Source organism: Fukomys damarensis, unplaced genomic scaffold (genome assembly GCF_012274545.1).
Source record: "Fukomys damarensis isolate Sample0158 unplaced genomic scaffold, DMR_v1.0_HiC HiC_scaffold_14, whole genome shotgun sequence".
NCBI lineage: Eukaryota > Metazoa > Chordata > Mammalia > Rodentia > Bathyergidae > Fukomys > Fukomys damarensis.
The window spans coordinates 75,819,996-75,842,521 of NW_022900926.1; the positions used below are offsets into that span (position 1 = coordinate 75,819,996).

At 41.9% G+C, this 22,526-nt stretch overlaps 1 protein-coding gene across 1 annotated transcript in view; it reads left to right on the top strand.

Moving 5' to 3' along the window:
• Positions 1-1,220: 1,220 nt before the first annotated feature.
• LOC104850340 overlaps positions 1,221-22,526 on the top strand; it is a 31,463-nt gene continuing 10,157 nt past the window's right edge. The window contains exons 1-8 of the mRNA XM_010607206.1: positions 1,221-1,239; positions 2,585-3,042; positions 4,289-4,464; positions 5,483-5,613; positions 5,831-6,057; positions 14,520-14,601; positions 15,838-15,951; positions 16,057-16,135. Coding sequence (XP_010605508.1) covers positions 1,221-1,239; positions 2,585-3,042; positions 4,289-4,464; positions 5,483-5,613; positions 5,831-6,057; positions 14,520-14,601; positions 15,838-15,951; positions 16,057-16,135 — 1,286 coding nt within the window. The remainder of the gene's footprint in view (positions 1,240-2,584; positions 3,043-4,288; positions 4,465-5,482; positions 5,614-5,830; positions 6,058-14,519; positions 14,602-15,837; positions 15,952-16,056; positions 16,136-22,526) is intronic.

A 22,526-nucleotide genomic window follows, 5' to 3' on the forward strand; every position in this document is an offset into this window, starting at 1 on the left:
TATAAACCAAAGTCTTACACTGAGGGCTTCTCTTTTGTTTAGCTTTTTGTTTATTTATTTTGAGACAGGGTCTTTCTTTATAGTTGTTGATGGACTTGAACTCAGTGTATATCTTGGGCTAGTCTGGAACTACCAGTGAACTTGCTGTGTGCAGGGATTACCAACATTTGTCATGACTCCTTGCTTAGTTAAGGAGTTTTTATCAAAGCTATGAAAGAACCAATTGTTTTGGTATTGTCTACAACCACAGCCCTCTGGGAGGCTGAAGTAGGAGGGTCACAAGTTCAAGGACAGCCTGAGCAACCTGTCTTTAAAAAATTAAAAATTAAAAATTGAAGAGGATGTAGCTAAATGCAGAGGCTCTGAATTCAATCCCCAGAGATTTAAAAAATTCTAGGAGTGTGGGTCACTCAGAGCTCTGGGTATACTGTGGCCTCACCCTTTTGGAATACAACATGCCCCAAGTATCTTGAACCTTCATAATTTTCTTGGGCAGTATTAGTCCTATGCATAGTAAAAGAAATTATAGGTTAGTAAGGCAGTGGTTATATTAACTAGATTGAATCTTTCTACAGTGGAGCCATAGAACAAAGCAGCACATTGTACCTTATAAATACACACAATTATTGTCAATCGCCGCATAAGGGTATCATATACCTGTAATCCCAGAACTCTGGAGGCTGAAGAAGGAGGACCATAAATTTAAGCTGAGGATGGTCCAAAGAGTAAATATTTAGACCTTGCCTCAAAACAACACAACAAAACAAAGCAAAAAAACAAAAAATTTAAAACTATGTGGGAACATATCTTAATGAAAAGTCCCTGATTCAAATTCTACTACTAAAAAAAAGGAAAAAAAAAAAGAATGATCAAATTTTTTCCATACTAAGATATCCAGATCGTGAGAAGATATACTTAGTAGCACATTTGCAGCTATCTCATTTAAAAGGTTAAAAAGAAAAAATATTAGAAAATGAAAAAAATGGAAATAAAGTGTTTGTAAATGGGAAAGGGAGGAGGGGGTGAAGGGAGGGCAGGGACAAGGGGAAAAAATGAGAACCAAGACCTGTCATGTAAAGGTGTAAGATCCCAATAATGAATGTAACTGTACTGTATACCTGAAATGTACCAATAAACTCAATGAGAAAGAAAAAAAATAAAAGGTTAAAAGAAAAATTTGAAACAATAAAAATACTTGACAGTAGATAAAGGTCCACGTAATGGTAAATCTTATGCAAGGTATGTTGACTAAGGCACACAGGCAAGAGAAACTGCAAATTTGTGTTGGTTAAATTACAGGTGCTTCTTATGTTTTCCTTTTTAAATTTTCTTCAGGACAAAATATTGAAATTATGTAATATAAATAACTTGTCCTCAGACTGTTTATAAAGAATCAAATCAGAAAGCACTGAAAATTCAAGGACACAGTTTCATAATCCTCACCCAAAAGAAATAAGCAAAGTAAATGAAACAAAACAACAAAACCCCTCAAACTCTGCTTAAAACTGTTTCAAAACACAGTTTGACAATTTTTTTTTTTTTGTAGCAGGGATCGAACTCAGGTCCTTGTGCTTGAGAGGCAGATGTCGGAACCACTGAGCTAAATCCATGACCCCTACTTTGACAATTTTTAAGTTAAATTGTACACCAACAGTATGACAGAGGAATTTCACATCTAAGTCTTTTCCCCAAGAAATGAATGTCTCTACCATACAAGCGCGTGTAAAAGAAAGGTCACAGCAGCTTCATTTTCAGGGTCAACACTGGACACAGAACAAGTGGCCATCAGCAGATAGACAGTTCATGCCCCATCCATGCAATGGCCTGTGATGACTCCGCCACTGACAAGAGGTAGCAACACGTGAAACCCAGATTGGTTTACTGCTTGAAGAAAAGCTACCAAAAACATTTATACTGAATGGCTACAGCTCCATCCCCTCTAGAAAAGGCAGACCCTCCATCAGGGACACAAACCACACGGATGGGAGGCCAGGAGGGGACAGCAGTAGCCACAAGAAAACTTCCCAGGTGACGTGTGAATGTGTTCTTCATCATGACGATCTCCACAGCCTCACAAAGACTGCGCCTTGCGGTCACCACCTGCTGTCCCCTCACACTACATCGCCGCACAGAAGGCTGCAGTCTGATTGAGTTCAATACCTGAGAGTGAATAGTTATCCATCTGCACCAGAAAGTTAAAACCAGCTATGAATCCTCCATTCCTGGCTATCCAGGGATTACACTTTGAAACGTCTATATTCCTTAGGGAAAATTATTACGGACATTTTGGGAACATTTCCACAGTCCCTACTAGAATTGAAATGGAACTGAAGTCAACCCAGGAAAGAAAATCATCCTAAAATCTAATAGATCTCAAAGTGGTGACATGAGCACAGTGTCTTGAGAGAGAATGGACCTTTTAGAGAAACACACTTCCCACTGTGATAGAAATATCCTAAGCATCCATATACTTCTTACATTAAAATAAAAATTCAAATTCAACAAAGTCTAAAATCACACTCAGCTATTCTAGGTTTTCATGGCTGTTTCTAAGGAGGATATAGGTGTGCTCCACTATGAAAAGAAAGGGGTCATAGCGTCTTCTTATCAGAGGGGCAGGGTCTGCTATGGACCCCTGCACATGACCTCACTTCCTTGGCGACAGGTCCAAACAGAACTCGGAACCCTCGAGTTACCGGACACCACAGTCTCACGACGGCTGGCTCACAGTCACTTGGCTGGAGACAGCGAGCAGTGAACACGCTGTGCTGCCTGCCCAGGCCTCGAGGCCGCAGCCTCAGGACCCCTCGCAGGGAAAGCACTTGGGAACGAGTGAGAGGATGGATGACTAAGTCCAGGCGCAACAGGCCACTGGGCAGGAACCGCCCTGCCCTCGTGGACAGCACAGGGCAGGCCTCACCAGACCCGGCGACCGATGACCTTGAGATGAGAGCGAGCCCAGGCGAGGTGTCCCCGGGCCTGGCCATCAGACGCGTAGAGCCACTGAGTCCAGGACAGGAACACTTAGGCCTGGCCGTCACTGTGAGTCCCCTGCACAGCGCTCACCCTGCTTCCTCAGCGTGTGTGTGTCCAGGTGGTGGGGGACCAGGTATGAGGCAGAGGCTCCTCCTGGGCAGGAGCAGGTGCTGCTGGGAGGCTGTGAGCCCTGGGTCCTGTCACATCTCACCCATGGCAGGGCTGGCAGGGGAGAAGGGCGGTGCCCCCCGATGACCCCCAGCCTCCAAGGTCATCTCCTGTCCTCCTGAGGGAGACGCCTGAGACAGAGATGTTTCTGTTTCTGGAGCACAAGGCACAAACAGCACAAACGGGTCAGGCAGAGACTCGTGCTTCGTGCCGCCTGCTCGGCACTGTCCCCACAGAGCCGCGTCCAGGACGACGGCCTGGAGATGTCCCTGGGGCCTGTGTGCCCTGTGCTGTGACACACACTGGGGCCACAATAACGACGGGTGCCAGCTGGGGTGTGGAGTATGTGTGTGAGCAGAGGGGACTCTGTCCTGAGGCCACGGGAGGACAGAGGGGCCCTCGGGACAGGTAACCACTTCATCTCCCTGCAGGGCCCAGGGAACGGTTCAGGAAGGTCCTGGTGCCAAAGAAATCTGAGCCCCCTGTCCTCAACCAGCACATCCTCTCTGCTCAGCCCCCACTTGGCCAGGGGCAAGGTCACCGTCCACATGTTGGCGGGAACATCGGAAGAGGAACAGGCACACCGTGTCACTTCTATCCTCTCATAATTTCATTCTGCCATTTCACCTCCTCGTAGGTCCTGGCCCAGGTGCCCATGTGGCAGCTGCTAGATGTCCAGGACCCCTGGGCTAAAGGACCTTCTACAAGGGTGGCAGTAAGCACGGCCATTCAGTCTCCCTTGGAGAAGAAAGCTGGACCTGACTTCTTCCTGGACCATTTCAACAGGAACCCGGGGGACATTCTGTGTGACCTCCTAAGTGGACCTGGGGTCCCAGGAGGAGCCTCTGTTTACTCATCTCTTCCCTGGGTCAGGTCTTGGGCCTCATACGTTGTTGCTTTTCATGCATGGAGCTACATAAACCTTTGTTCAGCTAAGGAACTGGCCTGAATATGTTAGCACTTCTGTGTCCCTTATAATATTGAACTTGTACCCTGAGGATCACTTTCTGCTGGGGCCTTCTTGTGCCTCTTCTGGTATCAGCCACTACACACATTGTCGAGTTCGGTCTGGCCCTCATCCTCAGCCCTCCGGATGAGCCGTGGGTGGGACTGCAATTCCATGTCTCTCCACTTTTCCTCACAGATTGGAAATCTGGAGGCCCAGAGCTTGGATGAGGTCTGCATGGTGAGGGCCGCATGGGCAAGCATGCCGTCCCCCCTGACGGAGGACTTCCTGGACAGCTACTCCATTTATGACAGCTCCTTCCCGGAGTCCGCTGAGTCTTGCATTTCCTTCCTGTGGGAGGGGATGCTGGGAAGGTAAGCTCGGCTCTCAGCGGCATGGTGGGCCTTGGTCACTAGGACTCCAAGTCTAACGAATGTGCAATCACCTGCCTCAGCCTCACGTTGCAACACTGAAGAGTGGGTGCTGAGAAGATGAAGCTCATTTCATGACTGTAGGATGAAGTGGGGTCTCTCTCATAAGTGTGAACCCTGGGTTTGGCCCAGGGGAAGACCATACCTAATGTCAGGGATGATTTTCTTCCCCTGCCCTGACCCCTGCACTTGGGGAAAGTTGCTGTGCTCACCGTAAAGGAGGTTGCAGTCACTGGACGGACTTCAGGGTGGTCCCAGAGCAGGAATCCTTGGGGGAGGCAAGGGCCCAGGTCCACGCAGACCTCATGAAGGAGCAGGTGACTACATCACTGGGGACACTGGGGCACTGACTACAGTCCCATCACCGGAGCAGTTAAAACCCCTTCCCTCTGGGCTTTCAGTGCAGTTGGGGTCTACAAGTCACCCCCAGAACACCGAGCAGGTGTTCCTCACAAGGCAGTAGAGGAGGCCCCTCGTGCCCTCCCTAGGTACGGATTCCCAAGAGGGCAAGAGGAGCCCACAGGGCACAGAGAACTGGCGAACACATTGCTCCATGAGCGACAGCCTGAGGGGAGGCAGGGCAGGACAGATGCCTGCTGCCCCTCACCTCTCAGACACTGAGTTATGGCGCAGCAACCCTGCGCCCTTGAGTGCAACCACCCAGCAGACACCAGTCCTCAGGGAGCTGACCGTGGGGACGGGCAGAGAGTCAGCGTGTCAGGCCACCGCGAGGAGGCAGAGGTGCTCAAACTGCTGGACAAGGTCTCCCCCGCATGGAGCCTTCAATCGGGCTTCAGGGCTGCCTGGGCCAGGACTGCTTCACTGTGCAAGGGAAGAGGGGAGAGAGGAGAGCTGCACTTTGGCCAGGAGGCCCACGTGTCCATCCCTGCAGGTGCCCTGGCAAGTAGTGTGGGGGTCAAGACCGGGCCCCTCTGTTTACTGCTCATTCTGTCCACTCCAGCTCCGTGTCGTCTTCCCTTAACTCCTTATTAGAGCTGCATGACCAGGGGGATTCAGCAGATGAACTTCTCCTGGACCCACAGGAGCACGCTGAGCCCGGGGAGGCAGAGCCCCAGAGTGAGGAGGACTGGGGTATGGCTCTGTGGGCACGTGGGAGGGCATGGACTTTGGGCACAGAGAGAGCTTCCCGATCTAGGAGACCCAGGAACACGGAGACACTGGATCCAGCGGGAGGATGCAGTCTGGGAAGACTCCCTGGGGGTGGGTTTGTGCACAGAGCTCTCTCTGACAGGCAGTTGGGAGGTTTTGCCCTGGGAAGGACCCTTGCTGATGTGTCTTTCTCTTGCAGCTGCGGGGCCAGCTCTAGCCCAACTTGAAGTCGCACCTGTAGAGTGTGTGCCAGCTCCACTTTTAGCTCCCTCATCGGCTCTGACACCACAGCCAGAGCCAGCGCCAGGAGCCCCTTCTCCACCAGCTGCACAGCTGGGGGTCCCTACGGATGCACGCCAGGCATCAGTTCCTGAGCTCCAGCTGGGCCAAACTACTGCCCCACCCCTGCCATTCCCGTCCATTACTGTTGGACATGTTTTGGCATATATTTTTGCTCTTGTTTTCTGGATTTATGTAAACAATAGAATTATTTTTAAATAAAAGTTAAGAATTTAGTCTTGTTTAAAGCAACCAGCTTGGTGGCATGATGTGCCTTCTCAGTATAGTGCCGCTGTCATTGCTGTGTGGGTCGAGAGCATTTTCCTTAGTTCTGTACCAGTGAGTGGTTCCTCCCCTCTCGCCTGGTGCTTCTCCCTGGCCACCACTCATCTTACATCGCTGTACATTGTCTATTCTACATTTTTCACACCAGTGAAATTAGATTCCTCTGTAGCCACAGAATCCTGGAGGGTACTATGAATATATGCTTTTTTATACAGTGAAAAATCCTAGATGATCCTATCTTTTTCCTGTTCAGTAATTATCCAGCTTTTATGAGTGATATACAATTTTCATTCCAGTAAAATAAGAAATGCCACATGAATTAATAAGAAAACAAGGTCAGAGTCACCTGTGACCAGGCACTGTGGCCTCCCCTGAGGTGCTCCTCCTGTCTTCATCCTAGGGTTCAAGCTTGTGTGTCTTTGCTGCTGGTGGTGAGTGTGTCAGGACATGGGTCTTCTGTCATCTCATGTACCCACTTTGCACATTCAGTGGCACACAGTTGTCTCAGCAACCTCTGCTCTGGACAGTTTACAAATCAGTAAAGATTTTTTTCAGTACTGGGGATTGAACCTAGTATCTGCTCACTGAACCAGATCACCAGCCCATTTAATTTTTGTTTTTAATGATGTTATAAAGCCTCAGTATTAAGTAGCTCAGTTTTCTATCCAGGGCTTGAACGCGTGATCTTCTTGCCTCATCCTCCCAATTTACTGGGATCACAGAGGTTTAGCGTCTCACCTGGCTTTGTTGATCAGTTTTGAAAAACAAAGCAGAAATCTACCTCTAGGCCTGGGTGTCCACCTTAGGGCTTGGGTGTATTTGGGATCCTTGTTGAGGGGTGTGGACTCCACCAGAGGGGGGATTCTCCCTGAGAGGCCATGAACTCTGTGCTCTTGCGCCAGGTGAGTGAGCATAATTCCAGGGCTGCCCAGCCTAGGTGGTCACCATGGGCTCTGCACTGAGCTCCCTCCCACACTGCCCTGCTATGCACAGACTCCACACACTTTCCCACCTTTTCAGCAAGGTGAACTTTGCAATGAGGCCGCACAAGCCCATCCCAGGGAGACCTGTCCTCCTCTAGCTCCAAGAATCCTTCCTGAGGAGTAGGAGCTACAGACAGCCCCATGCCCGTCTGTGCCATGACACAGGAACTAGTTTCTCAGTCTCCGTGCGTGGTCGTCAGCTCATGACCTGCTCCGTGCTGTCACGGGCTCCCGTGTGACTTCACATACTCCCCTGTCCTTCACAGATGCTGCTAGGCTCTCACACTGTGCACTGCTACCCCCTGCCTTTGCCATAAAAAAGTATCATCCAGGTAGAGTCACACCTCATTCTGGAAGTTCCTGGGTACAGGGATTTTGTTCTCCATAGAAAAAACTTTGAGAACAATCTCAAAGGCCCAGGTCTGGCTTCATTTCCATTCTATCCATTAAATGTACCCACTTCCCCATGAATGTAATAATTATGGCCTTTAAACCTGTAGTAATAAAAATATAACAAATTATAAACAAAACCAACTGGAGAAAAACCTGCAGAGACCTGAGACCCTTTACCTGGCAGCCCAGGGCCCTTCAGGCTGATGCAACCTGACGAACAAAGCGACAGCTCTCCTGAAGCCAAGGCTATGTAATAGGATTACTGTTACCCATCTTGGTATAACAGGAGTGTGCATTTTTGAAGTAGAAGTTTTCTCTCTCTACAACCCATTGTTGATAGATGGAGAGCTTGCTATATGCTGACTATGTAAGATACCTACATTTCACCTTTGGGGAGACAAGCAAACCTGCACTCCCAAGTGAATAGTTGGTGATGCCTGAGTCTATAATGTGGTCTCTCAGTTCCAGAGGTTGATGCAGGACGAGAAAAAATAAGTGACATTAGACAAAGTTTTCATCAAAATGAACCCTTCAGCTAAGAGACAAAAAAAAAAAAGAGGAGTAGAAGCCCTTGAGGGCGATCTCCCCAGTACCCTTACCGAGGGGGACTTTCCTCCAAAGAATAACCTCCTCCCCACCCACTTGTTCGCCACACCAGAAGTCATCTAAAGCAAGAGCAGTGTTCTTTGTTTACATAATGTTCTGTGCTCTCCGTTGTTTTCAGGTTTGATTGTTTGTTTGTTTGTTTGTTTTGGTACGGAGGATTGAATTCTGGAACTTGTGCTTGTGAGAACCACTGTGTATTCTACTTTGTTTCATATTTTTGTGGTTAAAAACTACATGTGGTTTAGAATGGATTAAACTTATTTATATTGACTTTATGAAGAATTTGATTCAGGTCATGACCAGTTTGGTTGGAGACCAGAATAGTGGAATGAATTAAGTTTATGAACCAATATTATACTATGGTATAACTAGTTCTTGCCTCTTTCCTCAGTTGCAGACTCATACCTAGCCTCCTGCTTGACAGTTACTCTTGGATATCCAAAAACATTTTTCACTTAGAGGACTCTGCCATACTCACTCATCCTCCAGGGTCCTCCATTTTAGTAACTGGCAGCTCCACTGACAAGGTAACTCAGGCCCAAATCTTTAAACTTTGTCTTAGACTCTTGATAACTCTTCTTCTCTCAAACTCCTTTTCATATCAGCAAAGTCTCAAAAGCCATCACATCACCATTTTACCAAAACAACTCTGGGTCATGGCGTTACTGAGTCATCTTTCACTGCATTGTTGCAATGACCCCCTATCTGGTGTCTGGTTTACACTTTTGTATCCATTACAGCTTGGTCTTGACTCAGTAGCTCAGGTTATATCTTTTGAGATACACATTGGATTACACATTCTACCAGCTCAGATAAGTTGGCGGTTCATTCAACTGTGGTTGTATTATGAGACAGGTTCTGATGAGGTCCCTCAAAGAAGTTGAGACTTCAACTGACCCCACCAATTTGATTGTGGGTTCAATGACTTACATCACAGATAAAAACTGCTGGATGCATTAGGGAGAGGCATAGAAAAGATTTATTATGCACAGTTAAAGATTGCAGTTGCTCATGGGGCAAGATGTACTGTGGTCTGGGGCTGTGAGTATTCATGAGGTCTTGGGATGTCTTCAAGATATCTAGGACACATATTTCTAGTGTCTGTCAGGTTACCCATTTGCTGGGCTAGGTTACAATGCAAAGTATCATGTATGTGTTTGAAGTCTAAAAATATGCTTCTCCCTTATTAATGCTGTTTCCCTAGAATACAAGTCTGGTGGAGGAAAAGTAGAGGGTTACATACAGATAAAAAGCATTGGCTCAGTTTATAGGCTTGGAACTGTTTTTCTTTGAAGTAGGTTTCCTGGAAAGGAAAAAGACTTTGTAACAGTAGTTAACTTTGTGTCCCGAGGCTGCAGTTTTTCTTAAAAGTACAATTTTAAAGTTATAATTTTTCTTGTCTTCTTTCTACTTACCTTTGTTTCTTCTCTCTCACCTACCCTAATACCCCTTTGACCTTATTTCACCAAGCTTACACTATCCTAATTACATTAGGCTTTTCATTGTTATTCCAACCCTCCAAGTTCCTTCCCACTTCAAGAATTTTTTACTTGCGGTTCCTTTTGCCTTCGCCCACCCCTCACCACACTGAGAATCGAACTCACAGCCCTGAGCTTGCTTGCAGGCAGGCATGGTGCCACTGAGCTATATCCCGGCTGCCCTTTTTTTTAAGCTGACATTATATTATTTCTCTTTCTTTATGTTTTACCTACTAGAGTACAAATCCATGAGGGTGCGGTTATTATATGTCTCATTTAATATTATTTCCCCAGACCTACAGTATCACCTGGAACAGAGTAGTAGGAAGTACCAAGTGACATCAAGCCCTGCCTTTGTGAATGCCACAGTCCTAGTAAGCCATGGGTGAAGTTCTGAAGAACTAGTCCCTGAAATGTCGAAGTGTCTGGGCTAAACCAGAAGTGTGGGATTAGATAAGTGTGAGTTTGAGCACAGAAATCTATGGTTAATTAAGATAGAACAGAAGCCTGTATGGTGGCACGGGCCTAGAATCTCAGCACCTGGGAAGTTGAGGTAGTAGGATCATAAGTTCACCTCGAACATATAGCACCTTAGAAAGATCCTGTCTCAAAGTAAAAAATAAAAAGGTCAGGGGACACAGTGCAATTTGAAGGCTCCAAGTTTAATAACTAAGATTAAATATACTTTTGAGCTGTGATATGTGCCTGGCTAAAATAAAGCTGGAAAAAAATTACTCCTTCCTTGGTAATGAATTCTAGAACCTCTACGGCTCAGGCTGGAAGGGCTGACCAAGAAGACTTGACCCTCTCCAAAGTGATCTAGGTCAAGATGATTATGGGATATACAGCATTCCCAAGTGGCTATTATGGAAGGCAGAAGAGACAGCAACTTTTGTAAGATCAGTTTAACTTTCTCTGAAAGCAACAAGTGCTGAAGCATTCCATTAATTGAGAAGTACTGGGGTTCTAGTAGCTCTCGTAGTGTTAAAAATGAAGAAGGATCCAAGATATAAATGTAAAGACAGATAAATGAAACAACACATAGAGAAGGGTGAAGGGGTGAAGGGAGGGCAGGGGAATGGGGAAAAAATAAGAACCAAGACACATCATGTAAAGGTGCAAGATCCCAATGATGAATGTAACTGTATTGTTTACCTTAAATGTACCTTAAATGTATAAACTTAATGAAAAAACCAAACCAACCAAACAAACAAAAAACAAGGGAAACAATGCAATAACAAATTGTCAGACTGTTTCCATAGAATAGATTTTAAGGATGTGCTGCACAAGGTTTCTATTTCACAGACACAGACTTTTGAAATTGAGTAAATAATTCTCTTATTCTCTGTGTTGGCCAATATTGTGGTGTGTGACCGTGGCAGCATGGAGGGTGAAAAGATTACTCATACACGAGACTTGGTCCAAACACCAAGAGGCCCAGGGGGCAATCCAATGAGAGCACACATCGTGAGGGAGTCTCAAGGGAACAGCTCTGAACGGAGAGCTTCTTGGCTTTTATTTCAAATATTAGAGAAAAAGCAGAAAAGAGTCGTACCAAGGATAAGAGGTTATGAGTGCAAGGGGAAAGACAGTGGCTGGACACAATGTGCTTTACTAGTCTAAAAATCTTGCTTTTTTCAGCACATTTTGTTGAGGACCTATGTGCTTTTGCCTCATAGGCCCTTCCTTAATCTTTAAACATACATTTCAGGGCTTACATGCTTTTGCCTCACAGGGCCCTTCATGATTTTAATTATTCATTCCTCTAGCCAAGTCCACCACAGGCCAAATTATTTCATGTCTCAGCTCTTACATTTTGGGCAACTGCTTATCTCATGTACATGGCTCCTGAGAGAGAAGCCTATTTATATAGTTTGACTCTACTCCCTAATCCAAGAAATGGCCATCAAGAAAAGCTGTAAAAGATTGTGTTTCCCACCACGAAATACAGCATGAAACAGATGAAATACCAAACTGTTATTATATTATGGCTCCTTTTCAAACAATAAAAATGGAAGCTTCTACAGTGGATGACGTTTTTCTAAGATACAAGGTTTGTTGGGGCAGAGTAAAGAATTTTAATCAGGCTGGTCCCTACAAAATCAATTTTAGTATGCAAGAAGGGTTCGACAACTGTGGGGAATTATTAATATAAGACTGAGAAAGTTGAGAACAGATTGTATTAAACTTTGAATAACATGCTTCGGAGTTTGATTTTAACTTGTGGACAGTGAGGACAGCTGCCGAAATTCTGAGACAGGAAGTAAATGTTTTAAGCTGTCCAGTAAGAAAATAAGTCTGGCAGAGACCAGAAAGAGTTCTTTCTGATGGTTCCCCCTGCTCTTGGTGTCACAAGTCACCTCATCGTATCAATAAGTCCTTTGTTAAATATCGGGTAGTTAAAACTGAATTTCTGTCACTTGAAACTGAAAATTTTTGATTAATAAATCTCAGTTTATAGATGATTAAACTGAAAATCAGGGACTTTGATGAATCACAGTTTGTGTGTTTGTGTGTGTGTGTGAAGATCAGCACCAGAATGTCCAGATCTCTACTCCATAGCCCCAAGCCACTTTGCCCTGGGAAATCAAATCTTATGCTTTTTCACTACTCTTTTGTTTTGAAGAAAAAATAAACAAATCAATTTGTCATGGGCAATTGCAGGGATCCAGCTTGACCTGACTGTAGCCATCTTTGTTGTAGCAGCCATTTTGCCCACCAGGTGACTCTGGCATGAATTCCAGAATCTACAGGATAAACAAAGTTGTTAAGAGAGTCAAGTGTTTTGTCTCTGCCATTGACACTCGGACTCAAATCTCATCCTCTCTCCCATGCTTCTCTCTTTTTCTGTTCTCTCTCTCTTCCCCTTTCCTTCTTTCCAACAACTGTTCTGATACTTTATTTATGTGTATATTTATTTTCTTTTGCATTGTTGAAGATGAAATCCAGAACCTCATATACTAGGCAAGTGCACTTACCATTGAGCTACATTCCCAATCTCCTGACTGCTTAACTATTTTGACACATTAATAGTCTCTTTTGAAGTTAGAATAAAACTTTTATTTATTTTTATTTTTTATGAGTATGTTTGCTTTACATGATGTTCGCATTTATCTTAGAAAGTAGATAGGTGTACTTAACATATCTTGATTCTTTTTATCTTCCTTCCCCTCCCTCCTCACTCTATCTCTAAATCCCCTTGCTCCATTTCTACTATCGTCATTATTTTAGTTCATGTTTGTGATAAATGATTACATTCGTGGTGGGTAGTTAGCCCATGTGCATGACACATCGTATATTTTTTAATGTGTCCTTCCTCTTCCTTCTTCGTCCTCTACCTCAGTCTCTTGGTCCGCTTCTCATTTCCATAAAATCTATTTCCGTTTCCTCTCATCAACCATTTATTTTGCTCATTATTTGTACTTTGGCTTACTCAAGTGAAAGAAACCATACAGTATTTAAGCTTGTATGTCTGACTTACTTCACTTGATACTGTTTTCAGAGTGTCCATTTTCCTACAAAGGTCTCCAATTTTCCCTTCTTCATAACCAAGTAGTATTCCATTTTGTGTAGAAACCTCATTTTTCTTTAGCCATTCTTTTTGATGGACATATAGGCTGTTTCCAAGATTTCAGCTATTATGAATTGTGTTACTATACACATTACTATTCATGTATTGCTATAATATGATGACTTTAACTCTTTGGAGAGAACACCTAGAAGGGGGTATCTGGATTGAATGGAATTTCTATTTTTAGTTTTTTGAGAAATCTCCATACTGATATCCACAATGATTGTACTAGTTTACATTCTCACCATCTGGATAGAAGGGTTTCTTTTTTTCACCACAGCCACGTCAGCATTTGTTATTATTTGATTTCTTGATGATTGCTATTCTTTCTGGAATAAAATAAACTCTCTGTGTTGTTTTAATTTGCATTTCTCTAGTGGCCAGAGATGCTGAACATTGTTTCATGTATTTATTGGCTATTTGTGTTTCTTATTCTGATAAGTGTCTATTCATTTCAGTTAGCCATTTTTTGATTGGGTCTTTATTTTGAAAGTCTAATTTTTTTTAGCTTACTTATGTATCCTAGATATTATTCTTCTGTCTGAAGCATAGCTGGAAAAAATGTTTTCCCATTCTGTAGATTGACTCCTCAGTCCTCACTGTTTCCTCTGCTGTGCAGAAGCTTTTTTATTTGATTCGAGCTGTTATTTCTTGTGAATCGGAATTCTATTCAGAGGACATTTGCCTACTTTAAGAGTTTTATTTCCTCTTTTTACTAGGTTAAATGTTTCTGTTTTAATATTTAGATCTTTGCACCATTTTGATTAGTAAGAGATACAGGTCTAGCATCAGTATTCTGCATAGCAAATTTTCCCAGCACCATTTGCTAAAGGGGCTATCTTTCCTCCAAGCTCTGTTTTTGGCCCCTTTGTCAAAGTCCAAATAGCTGCATATTGTTTCTGCATCCTATGTACTGTTTCACTGATCCATGTATCTGTTTTAATGTCAATATCATGCTGTTTTTATCACTGTAGCCTTGTAGTATTGAAGTCAGGTATTGCTGTGTCTCCTGCTCTTTGTTGCATAAGATTGCTTCTGCTACTCCAAGTCTCTTCTGGTTCCATACACATTTTAGGATTTTCTTTTCTAGCTCTGTGAGGAATGCCGTAGCTTCTTTGATTGGGATTGCATTAAATCTATATACAGCATCAGTTTTGGAAGTGTGGTCATTTTGACGGTATTGGTTCTGCCTATCCAAGAACAGGAGATGTCTTTTCATTTTCTGATATCCTCTTTCATCTCTTTTTTCCTGGGTGTTGCAGTTTTTATTGTTGAGTTCTTTTGTAATGGCAGACTTACAGTCCCAGTGTGGCAGCTCTTAGTGGTATAGCAAGATTAGGCCAAGAAGAATCAAGAACGTACCCGGGGGTTGGAGGTAAGTTTACTACACCAGCGGACTGATTGGGGGGACTGATCAGGGATTTCTCCACAAAGCGATCAGTCTGGAGCTAGCAATGAACAGGGTTTATATGGGTTAAGGGAAGGGGGAGAGGGGGTACAAAAGCAAGGCATTTATCATCAGTTTATTGGTTGAGGAAGTTACATTTAATTTATGTGATTTGATAGAAAAGTACGCTGGGTACAGACACTTCCTGCGAACAAAAGACAACAAGAGAGAACACATGTTAGGTGTGGGAGTGGGTCTGAGCTGGGGGTGGTTCTTTTTCAGTTAGGTCAGCTGGCCAGAGGAAAAACCTTTTTTCTCAGAAATTGTTTTCTGGCTCACTTTCATTTCCTTGGTTAGTTTAATTCCTAAGTAATTTTTTTCTTGATGCTGTTGTGAATAGTAATGTTTTCCTAATGTCCTTCTCTGTGAGTTCATTATTGGTGTATAGGAATGGTACTGATTTTTGTGTGTTGATTTTGTATCCTGCTACATTGCTGAACTGGGTTAGTTCTAGGAGTCGCTTGGTGGAATTTTTTTGTGTTCTACGTAGAGGATCATGTTATCTGCAAATAATGATAACTTGATTTCTTCCTTTTAAAATATGTATTCCTTTTATTTCTTTCTCTTGTCTGATTTCTGTGGATAGTATTTCAAATACTATGTTGAACAGGAGTGGTCTTGTTCTTAATTTTAGAGGGAGAGCTTTCAATTTTTCCCCATATATTATGATGCTGGCTGTTGATTTGTCATTAATGGCTTTTATCAGATTGGGATAAAGTCTTATTCCTACTGTCTTCAGGGTTTTTATGAAAGGGTGCTGTATTTTGTCAAAAGCTTTTTTCTGAATCTATGCATTCTATTAAAAAAAAGTACCAAAAACAAAAACAAACAAACAAAACTTGAGATACAGGCACACCAAGCGAGCACTCCAAAAAACAACCAAGAATATCTTAGACAGGAAACAGAGCCGAAATTTCAGATGGAATGAATACATTAAGGCAAAATGCTAAATAATAAAGAAAGAAAAATGAAGGAGTCACCAACGGGAAAAAATGCAGTGACAGGAATAAATCAGTATATTTCAGCAATATCCCTCAATGTTAATGGCCTCAATCCCCCAGTCAAAAGACGCAGACTTGCAAACTGAAATACGCAGAGTTGGCCCCAGACGTGTCTGGTTTGTGCAACTCATTTGTTCCCTCAGACTATTTCGGATGCTCTCAGGTGGCTGCTCGCCCGAGGAGCAAGGACATGGACGGTGCAGACCGGTTGTGGCCGCATCGTTCCCCCTTTCAACAATACAGATATTTGCTCTGAGCTACAGGTATCATCCTTCAGGTCAGTGTTCTATTTCAGGGTGTAAGTACTTCCCCCACTTCAGAGCACCTGTATTTTCAGTGAATCTTCTCTGAATATCTCTGACGTGACTCCTCCTCCTGTCAGCTGTGTCAAATCTCATGATGACAGTTTCTGAGGAAGCCCAGGATTGGCCCACTTCTGTCTGCCTTTGTATTGAAACCAGGTAAGTATCCCTTTTTGCAAATGATGGAGATGGAATCTTCCAAGTTTACAAAACTTTTCTTTGCCTCATGGTATGGAGATCCTCTTCTTTTACGCTTACACTTCTATCTGTAAGCCTCTAACAAACTGCATTCTGTGTAATGCTGAATTTGTCCTCTATCTTTGCCCCCTTAGCTCCTTCTGACTCTGCTGGCCTAATCTTATACATCCGGTCTTTCTGAAACAGCAACTGAGAAGAAGCTTTTTGCAACGATGGGATATGCACTTATTAAATTAAACATGCATTAAATCCTTCTTCACAAAAGCTTTGCTTCCATTTTTTCCCCTGCTTTTCTTTTCTTTCTTTCCCTTCCAAAGATTTTGTAAATAAGGAACGGAAGAGAGGTTGAAGGGAGAGTAGGGAAATGGGAAAAAATAAGAATCAAGATATATCATGTACAGATATAAATGTACAGATATCATGTACAGATGAATGTGATCATTGTGTATATCTAAAGTGTACCAATAAACTTAATTATTTAAAAGAAATCTTCACTCCCACCTTGCCTTGTTTGCACTCACCTCTATGACTGTGCAGTAGTAGCCTTTTAACTTACCCAGCTGTTACTGCGTCTTCCCACTACCAGCTACTAATCCCCCCCATACTGCCCATCAAAGCAGCTTCAAGCTCCTAAGCATGATTTGAGGCTAACAGAAATCTAGCTAACCTGTTAGCCTAATTACAGAATCCATAAGCCTTGGCTAAATCAGCTTTTAATGCTCAACGAGTACCAGCTGTTATTATTTTTGTTACGCAGATTGTCCTGCTTATTTCTATTCCTCCTGTGTAAATGTGACCTCCTTCAGGCATGAAATCCCCCTGGTTCTACTCTTTCCCCACACTGAAGTGTTGATTCTCTTTCTCTAGTCTCCAAGTTTTCCAGCACACTTGAAAGATTCTCTGGTTTGCTGCATGTTACTGTCACATTTGAACATGTCTTAACTTTCCAAAAGTTGAACTCAACTGAAGAAAAATGCCTTACTCTTTATTGTATGTATATCTTACATATAAATAACTGTATATGTGTTGAATTTGGAACTAACTTACCAATGATGAGGTGAACTCACCAGCACTCTTTATCTAGCCAAAATTGAATTTTTAGGCTGGGTGTGGTGACACATGCCTGTGATCCCAGCAGATTGGGTAGCTGAGGCAGGAGGGTCCCTGTGAGTTTGAGGCCGGTGTGGGTTACAAAGTGAGTTGAAGTTCAGCCTGTACTTCAAAGTGAGAACCTGCCTGACAGAAAAAAAAAAAATTAAATGTTTAAAATGATAGCCGTTTACTAAAATGAGGGAGAAATGGCTTAAAAGATACAAGTTCAGTGATACTAGTTTTCTTAACACTATTATTTTTTGATAGGAAACAAGCTTTTTTATGTTGCCATCTAACGTGATTACTGAAGTCATTGAACTCACTATATAAAGTTCAGAAAATCCTTTTTTCCTTTTGCAGTGCTAACAATAGAACCCAAGGACTTGTGTGTGCTAGATAAACACCATCACAGAGCCACATCTCCTGCCTCAGTGTGGCGGTCCAGCCGTCACAACACGAACGTGTCTGAGTCGGGGAGTGAGGATTGAGAAAGGAAAGAACACTCAAGCCTGAGTGGAGACGAAGAGAAGTCTCATTTATTTCACAGAAACAGCTCCTTTTATAGGTTCACATCAACAGGAAGCACCAAGCAACTATTTGTATCTTTTATGCAAAGACCGGATTTTCTGACTCTTTGCAAAGAACATCAGATCTTTGGCTGTCTCCTTGAGTTTCTTCCGTTGCAGCAACAAGTTTAACAAGCAGAGTCCTAGAATGTTACAGATTGTATCAATGCCTTGAGTGTAGAGGTGAAGAAGTTTCCTTTTAAATGTCAAACTCCTAGAGGGCCATGGCCGGGCTCCCACACCTCAGAAAACTCTTGAGAGGACTAATCACTGATTTCATGTCACTTAATCATATATCACAGTACTGGAGACTGAACCTAGGGCCTCATGAGTGCTAGGCAAACTATAGTCTCAGCCATTGTCTTATTTTATTTTATTGAGACAGGGCCTTATGATGTAGTTCAGGGTGGCTTTGAACTCACAGCAATCCTCCTGGCTCTGCCTTCTGTGTGCTGGAATTATAGACATACACCACTACTTGCTGCTGGTCATTTTTATTTTGAGACAGGATTTATTAAATTTCCTGGGCTGGAATTGAACTCAGAATTACTCTCCCTTAGCCAGTGGAGTAGCTGGGGTTATAGGCATGTGCCACTGCTCCTGGTTTCATTTAAATTATTATAAAAGCCGCAAACTTCTACAAATGTTTGAATGGTTAAAGTTTTTAAATCTCAGTATGAGTTGATTTTGAATATCATGTTTGTAGGTATTCTAATACTGCCCTTTGGAAGATATAGTACTGCTCTTTTTTTTTTTTTTTTTTTTTTTTTGGCACCAGGTATCAAACTGGGGACCTTGTGATTACGAGGCGGGTGGTAGCACCACTGAGCTAAATATCTGGCCCTTTAGTGTTGCTCTTAATCTTAGCATAAACCACAAATATTTTGGTTTATGAAAGTTTGAAATGGCAATTTATTTTGAGCCTAGTAAAAATGTCCTACTCTACACTGTCCATTTAATGCAGTTTATGAAAATGGCTATAATTTACATTTCCCTTAAAAACTAATTTTTTTTTTTAGTACTAGAGATTTAACCCAGAGCCTTCACAGCATGCTACATCCCTCACCTTTTATTTTTATTTTTTATTTTGAGACAGGGTCTTGCTTTGCTAAGTCTCTAAGTTGCCCAGGCTGGGCTCAAACCTGCAATGGTCTTGCTTCAGAGTCCTAGAGTGCTGGAATTGCAGGTATTTGACCCCATGCCTGGCTGGTAAGTAGATTATTAGTTTAAATGTCCTCATACTGGAAATTGAACTTGGGATCTTGTGCTTGTGAGGCAGGCACCAGTGCCACTGAGCTAAATACCCAGCTTGTTAGATTTGGTTTTAAAGAAGAACCTTTTCGCACTAATGGGATACACACTTATTAACCTGGTTTCATAAGAGATATTAGAATGTTTTTCTATTGTAGGGCCATATTATATTTCTTAAGACTAGTATAGCATGAACGTCTTCAACTTCTTGGGTAGCTTGTTTTTGAGTGGTTAGAGCACTTTATATAAGAATTATTTATATGTGTTTTGTAAGGAATTTTTCTATAGATAATCTGCCTGTTTACTTTCATAATGATGTATTTTGCCAAGAAAGTTTTAAATATTAATATCACATTTTTGCTTTTATGCCTTTTTGCTTTCTGTGTCCTTTGGGAAGAAGGCTTTATTTACCTTCTTCCAGATCATAAAAATAATATCCTATAATTTCTTCTAGAAATTTTATAGTTTTATCACTTATCTTCAGATTTATTGAGTTTATTGGTACTTTTTAAGTATACAGTACAGTTATATTTATCATTGGGATCTTGTACCTTTACATGACAGGTCTTGGTTCTCATTTTTTCCCCATACCCCAGCCCTCCCTTCACCCCCCCACATTTACAAAGACTTTGTTTCCATTTTTCCTATTCTCATATTTTTTCTTTTCCGTATTTCCTTTCCCCTCCCCTTTCCACTTCCCCTACACAGATTTATAATATTTTTGAAAATTTGTGTATGATGTAAAAGTATGGATAAAATTTTTTTTTTTTTTTTTTTTTGCACCAGGGATCCAACTCCATCCTTGCACTTGTGAAGCAGGCACTGCCACTGAGCTGAATCCCTGGCCTGGATTGAGATTTTTTGATCTTCTCCAAATGAATATCAAATTATTTCAACACAATTTTCATTGACCAGAACCTCCATTACAATGTTGAATAGAAATGATAGAAACAGAAATTCTTGGCTTATTTCTGATCTTAAAAGCAACCAACATTCTACCAGAAAAAAATCTATTATCTATCTATCTATCTATCTTTCTATCTATGAGACTGGGGTTGTTAAGGAAATAGAGTAGGATTAAGAGACAGACAGAGAATGTTTAAATTCTTAAAGCTCCTCAGAATGGCAAGGAAGCTTCTTTCCTAACAGTTCTCGGCAATTTCTCATTTCTCTGATCAGCTATTAGCAGTGGGCTAGGATAGGCAACGCTTGAGCTACATGCCCTAAGTTCAGGGGTAAAGTCGGCACATGGCTGTGCAGAAGTACAGACACCAAGATGAAACTGGGGTTTATAATTAATGTTAAGGAGGAAAAAAGGAGAACAATCATATATAATAATGATAATAATAATTAATAATAAAGCTTTAAAACCAGATGTAGTGGTGCATGTCTGTAATCCCAGCACTCAGGAGGCTGAGGTTGGAGGACTGCCGCAAGTTCGAGCTTAACCTGGGCTACTTAGTGAGTTCAGGGCCAGTCTGAGCTACACAGTGAGATCCTGTCCCTCTTAAAAGAGTAAGAAGCTTTAGTTACATATCAAGAAATGTAATATATAGGTATTACTTGGATTCTGACTCAAATGAATACATTGTTGAACATGTCTAAGACACTTTTGTAGAGTTTCAGAATTGCTTGAGCCCCGGAGTTGGAGCCCAGCCTTGGCAACATAGTGAGACCGCCATCTCAAAAAAAAAAAAAAAAAAGTTTAAGATCCTTGAAACATTCTGAACATTTTCTGCATATTTGATAGAATTCCCTTTTTTCAAATATTTTATGTGGAATAACAGTATTACTATTTTCTGGAATTCTTGTCTTTTGGACATATATAGAAATATTTAGAAATGAAATGCTATGATGTTTGAGATTTGCATCAAAGTAACAGAATGTGAAAGTGGAATAGTAAGTAGGGATATTGACAAAACAAAATTGGTTGGGTGATGAGGATATTGGTTTTTGTTTGTTTGTTTTTGTTTTTTGTTTTTGGTTTTTCGAGACAGGGCCTCACTATGTAGTTGACCTGGAACCCACTATATAGCCCAGGCTGGTCTTGAACTTACAGCGATCCTCCTGCCTCAGCCTCCTGAGTGCTGGGATTACAGGTGTGCACTACCCAGCAGATATTGGGTTTAATTGTGCTATTTTCCTTACTTTCAAGTAGAAAATTTCCTTAACAAAAATTTAAAAGTACTATCACAGCACTGGGAATTTAGCTCAGTGGTGCTGCCACCTGCCTTGCAAATGCAAGATCCTGAGTTCGATCCCTGGTACAAAAAACAGTACTATCACAAAAAAATAGACTAAATGTTTTGGAGAAATCACAATGACCATTGTATTAATACTTTTCATATAGTATATCATTGATTTTTGGTTGCTTAAAATATTTTATCTATTTTCACAGGTTTGACTAAGTTATAAATTCATAGAGGGAAAAATCAGAAAGAGCTCAATGGGTACACAAAGATAATCCTGTCTCTCATTCCTGGCCCTTATGACCTCATTTTTCATCCTAATATTTGCTGTATCTGTTTTTCCTGCAATCACAGCTATCCTTTCATTCTACACAGCTTTTATAATTTGCTGCCAGACATTAAATATTATGAATAACACAACTTATTGAGAAATCTTCTTATTGTTGAAATTTTATGCAATTTTAATTTGTTTATGAAAGCTCCCTGTGCTTTAGATTTTTTTATCATTAAATATTCTTGCTTGAAAATACAGTGGACTCTTGACTTATGAGCTCAATCAGTTCCTGAGGGCTGGTTGTAACTAAAGTTGGTTGTAAGTCAATACAGCTGAGATCTGGAGGCTTACCTGGGTACATGTTATAGATAGCAAGAGGCAGATGAATCTTCCATTAACCTAATTAACCCAAGTTCTTTATATGTCAGGCTGGTTGTAACTTGAAGGTCCACTGTATTCACTTGGTTTTGACCAGAGCATTTAAAACTCAATTATCTGGTAATCTGAAAAAATAAAATAAAAGGGAAAAAATATTTCTTCAACCCTACATCCCACTCCATTTACCTATTACTCTTTTTCTTTCCCACCACAGCTTGATCCACAACATCAGTGTGCTCTAGAAAATAGCTATCTGTACCATTGAGATAACTCCCTTCATTGAAGATCAATCTATAGTAATGTCTTGGACAAATGAACGCTCTTCATTTCCCTTTCATGCTCTCTCTCATTAGGCTTCAAATACTATCCATCCAGATATATTTCCTACTATGTGTCTGTAGCCTGAATGATCATGCTTGTCCAATCATCTACACAATATCTGTATTACAATGCTTCATGGCACCTCAGACTTTCCATGACATGGTTTGTTCCTACAAATCTGATTCTATTCTACTGTTTTCTGTTTCAGAGAATAGCACCATGTTATATGCAACTGGATAAGCCATCTTTTTCTTTCTCATTTTCCATATCCAATCCATTAT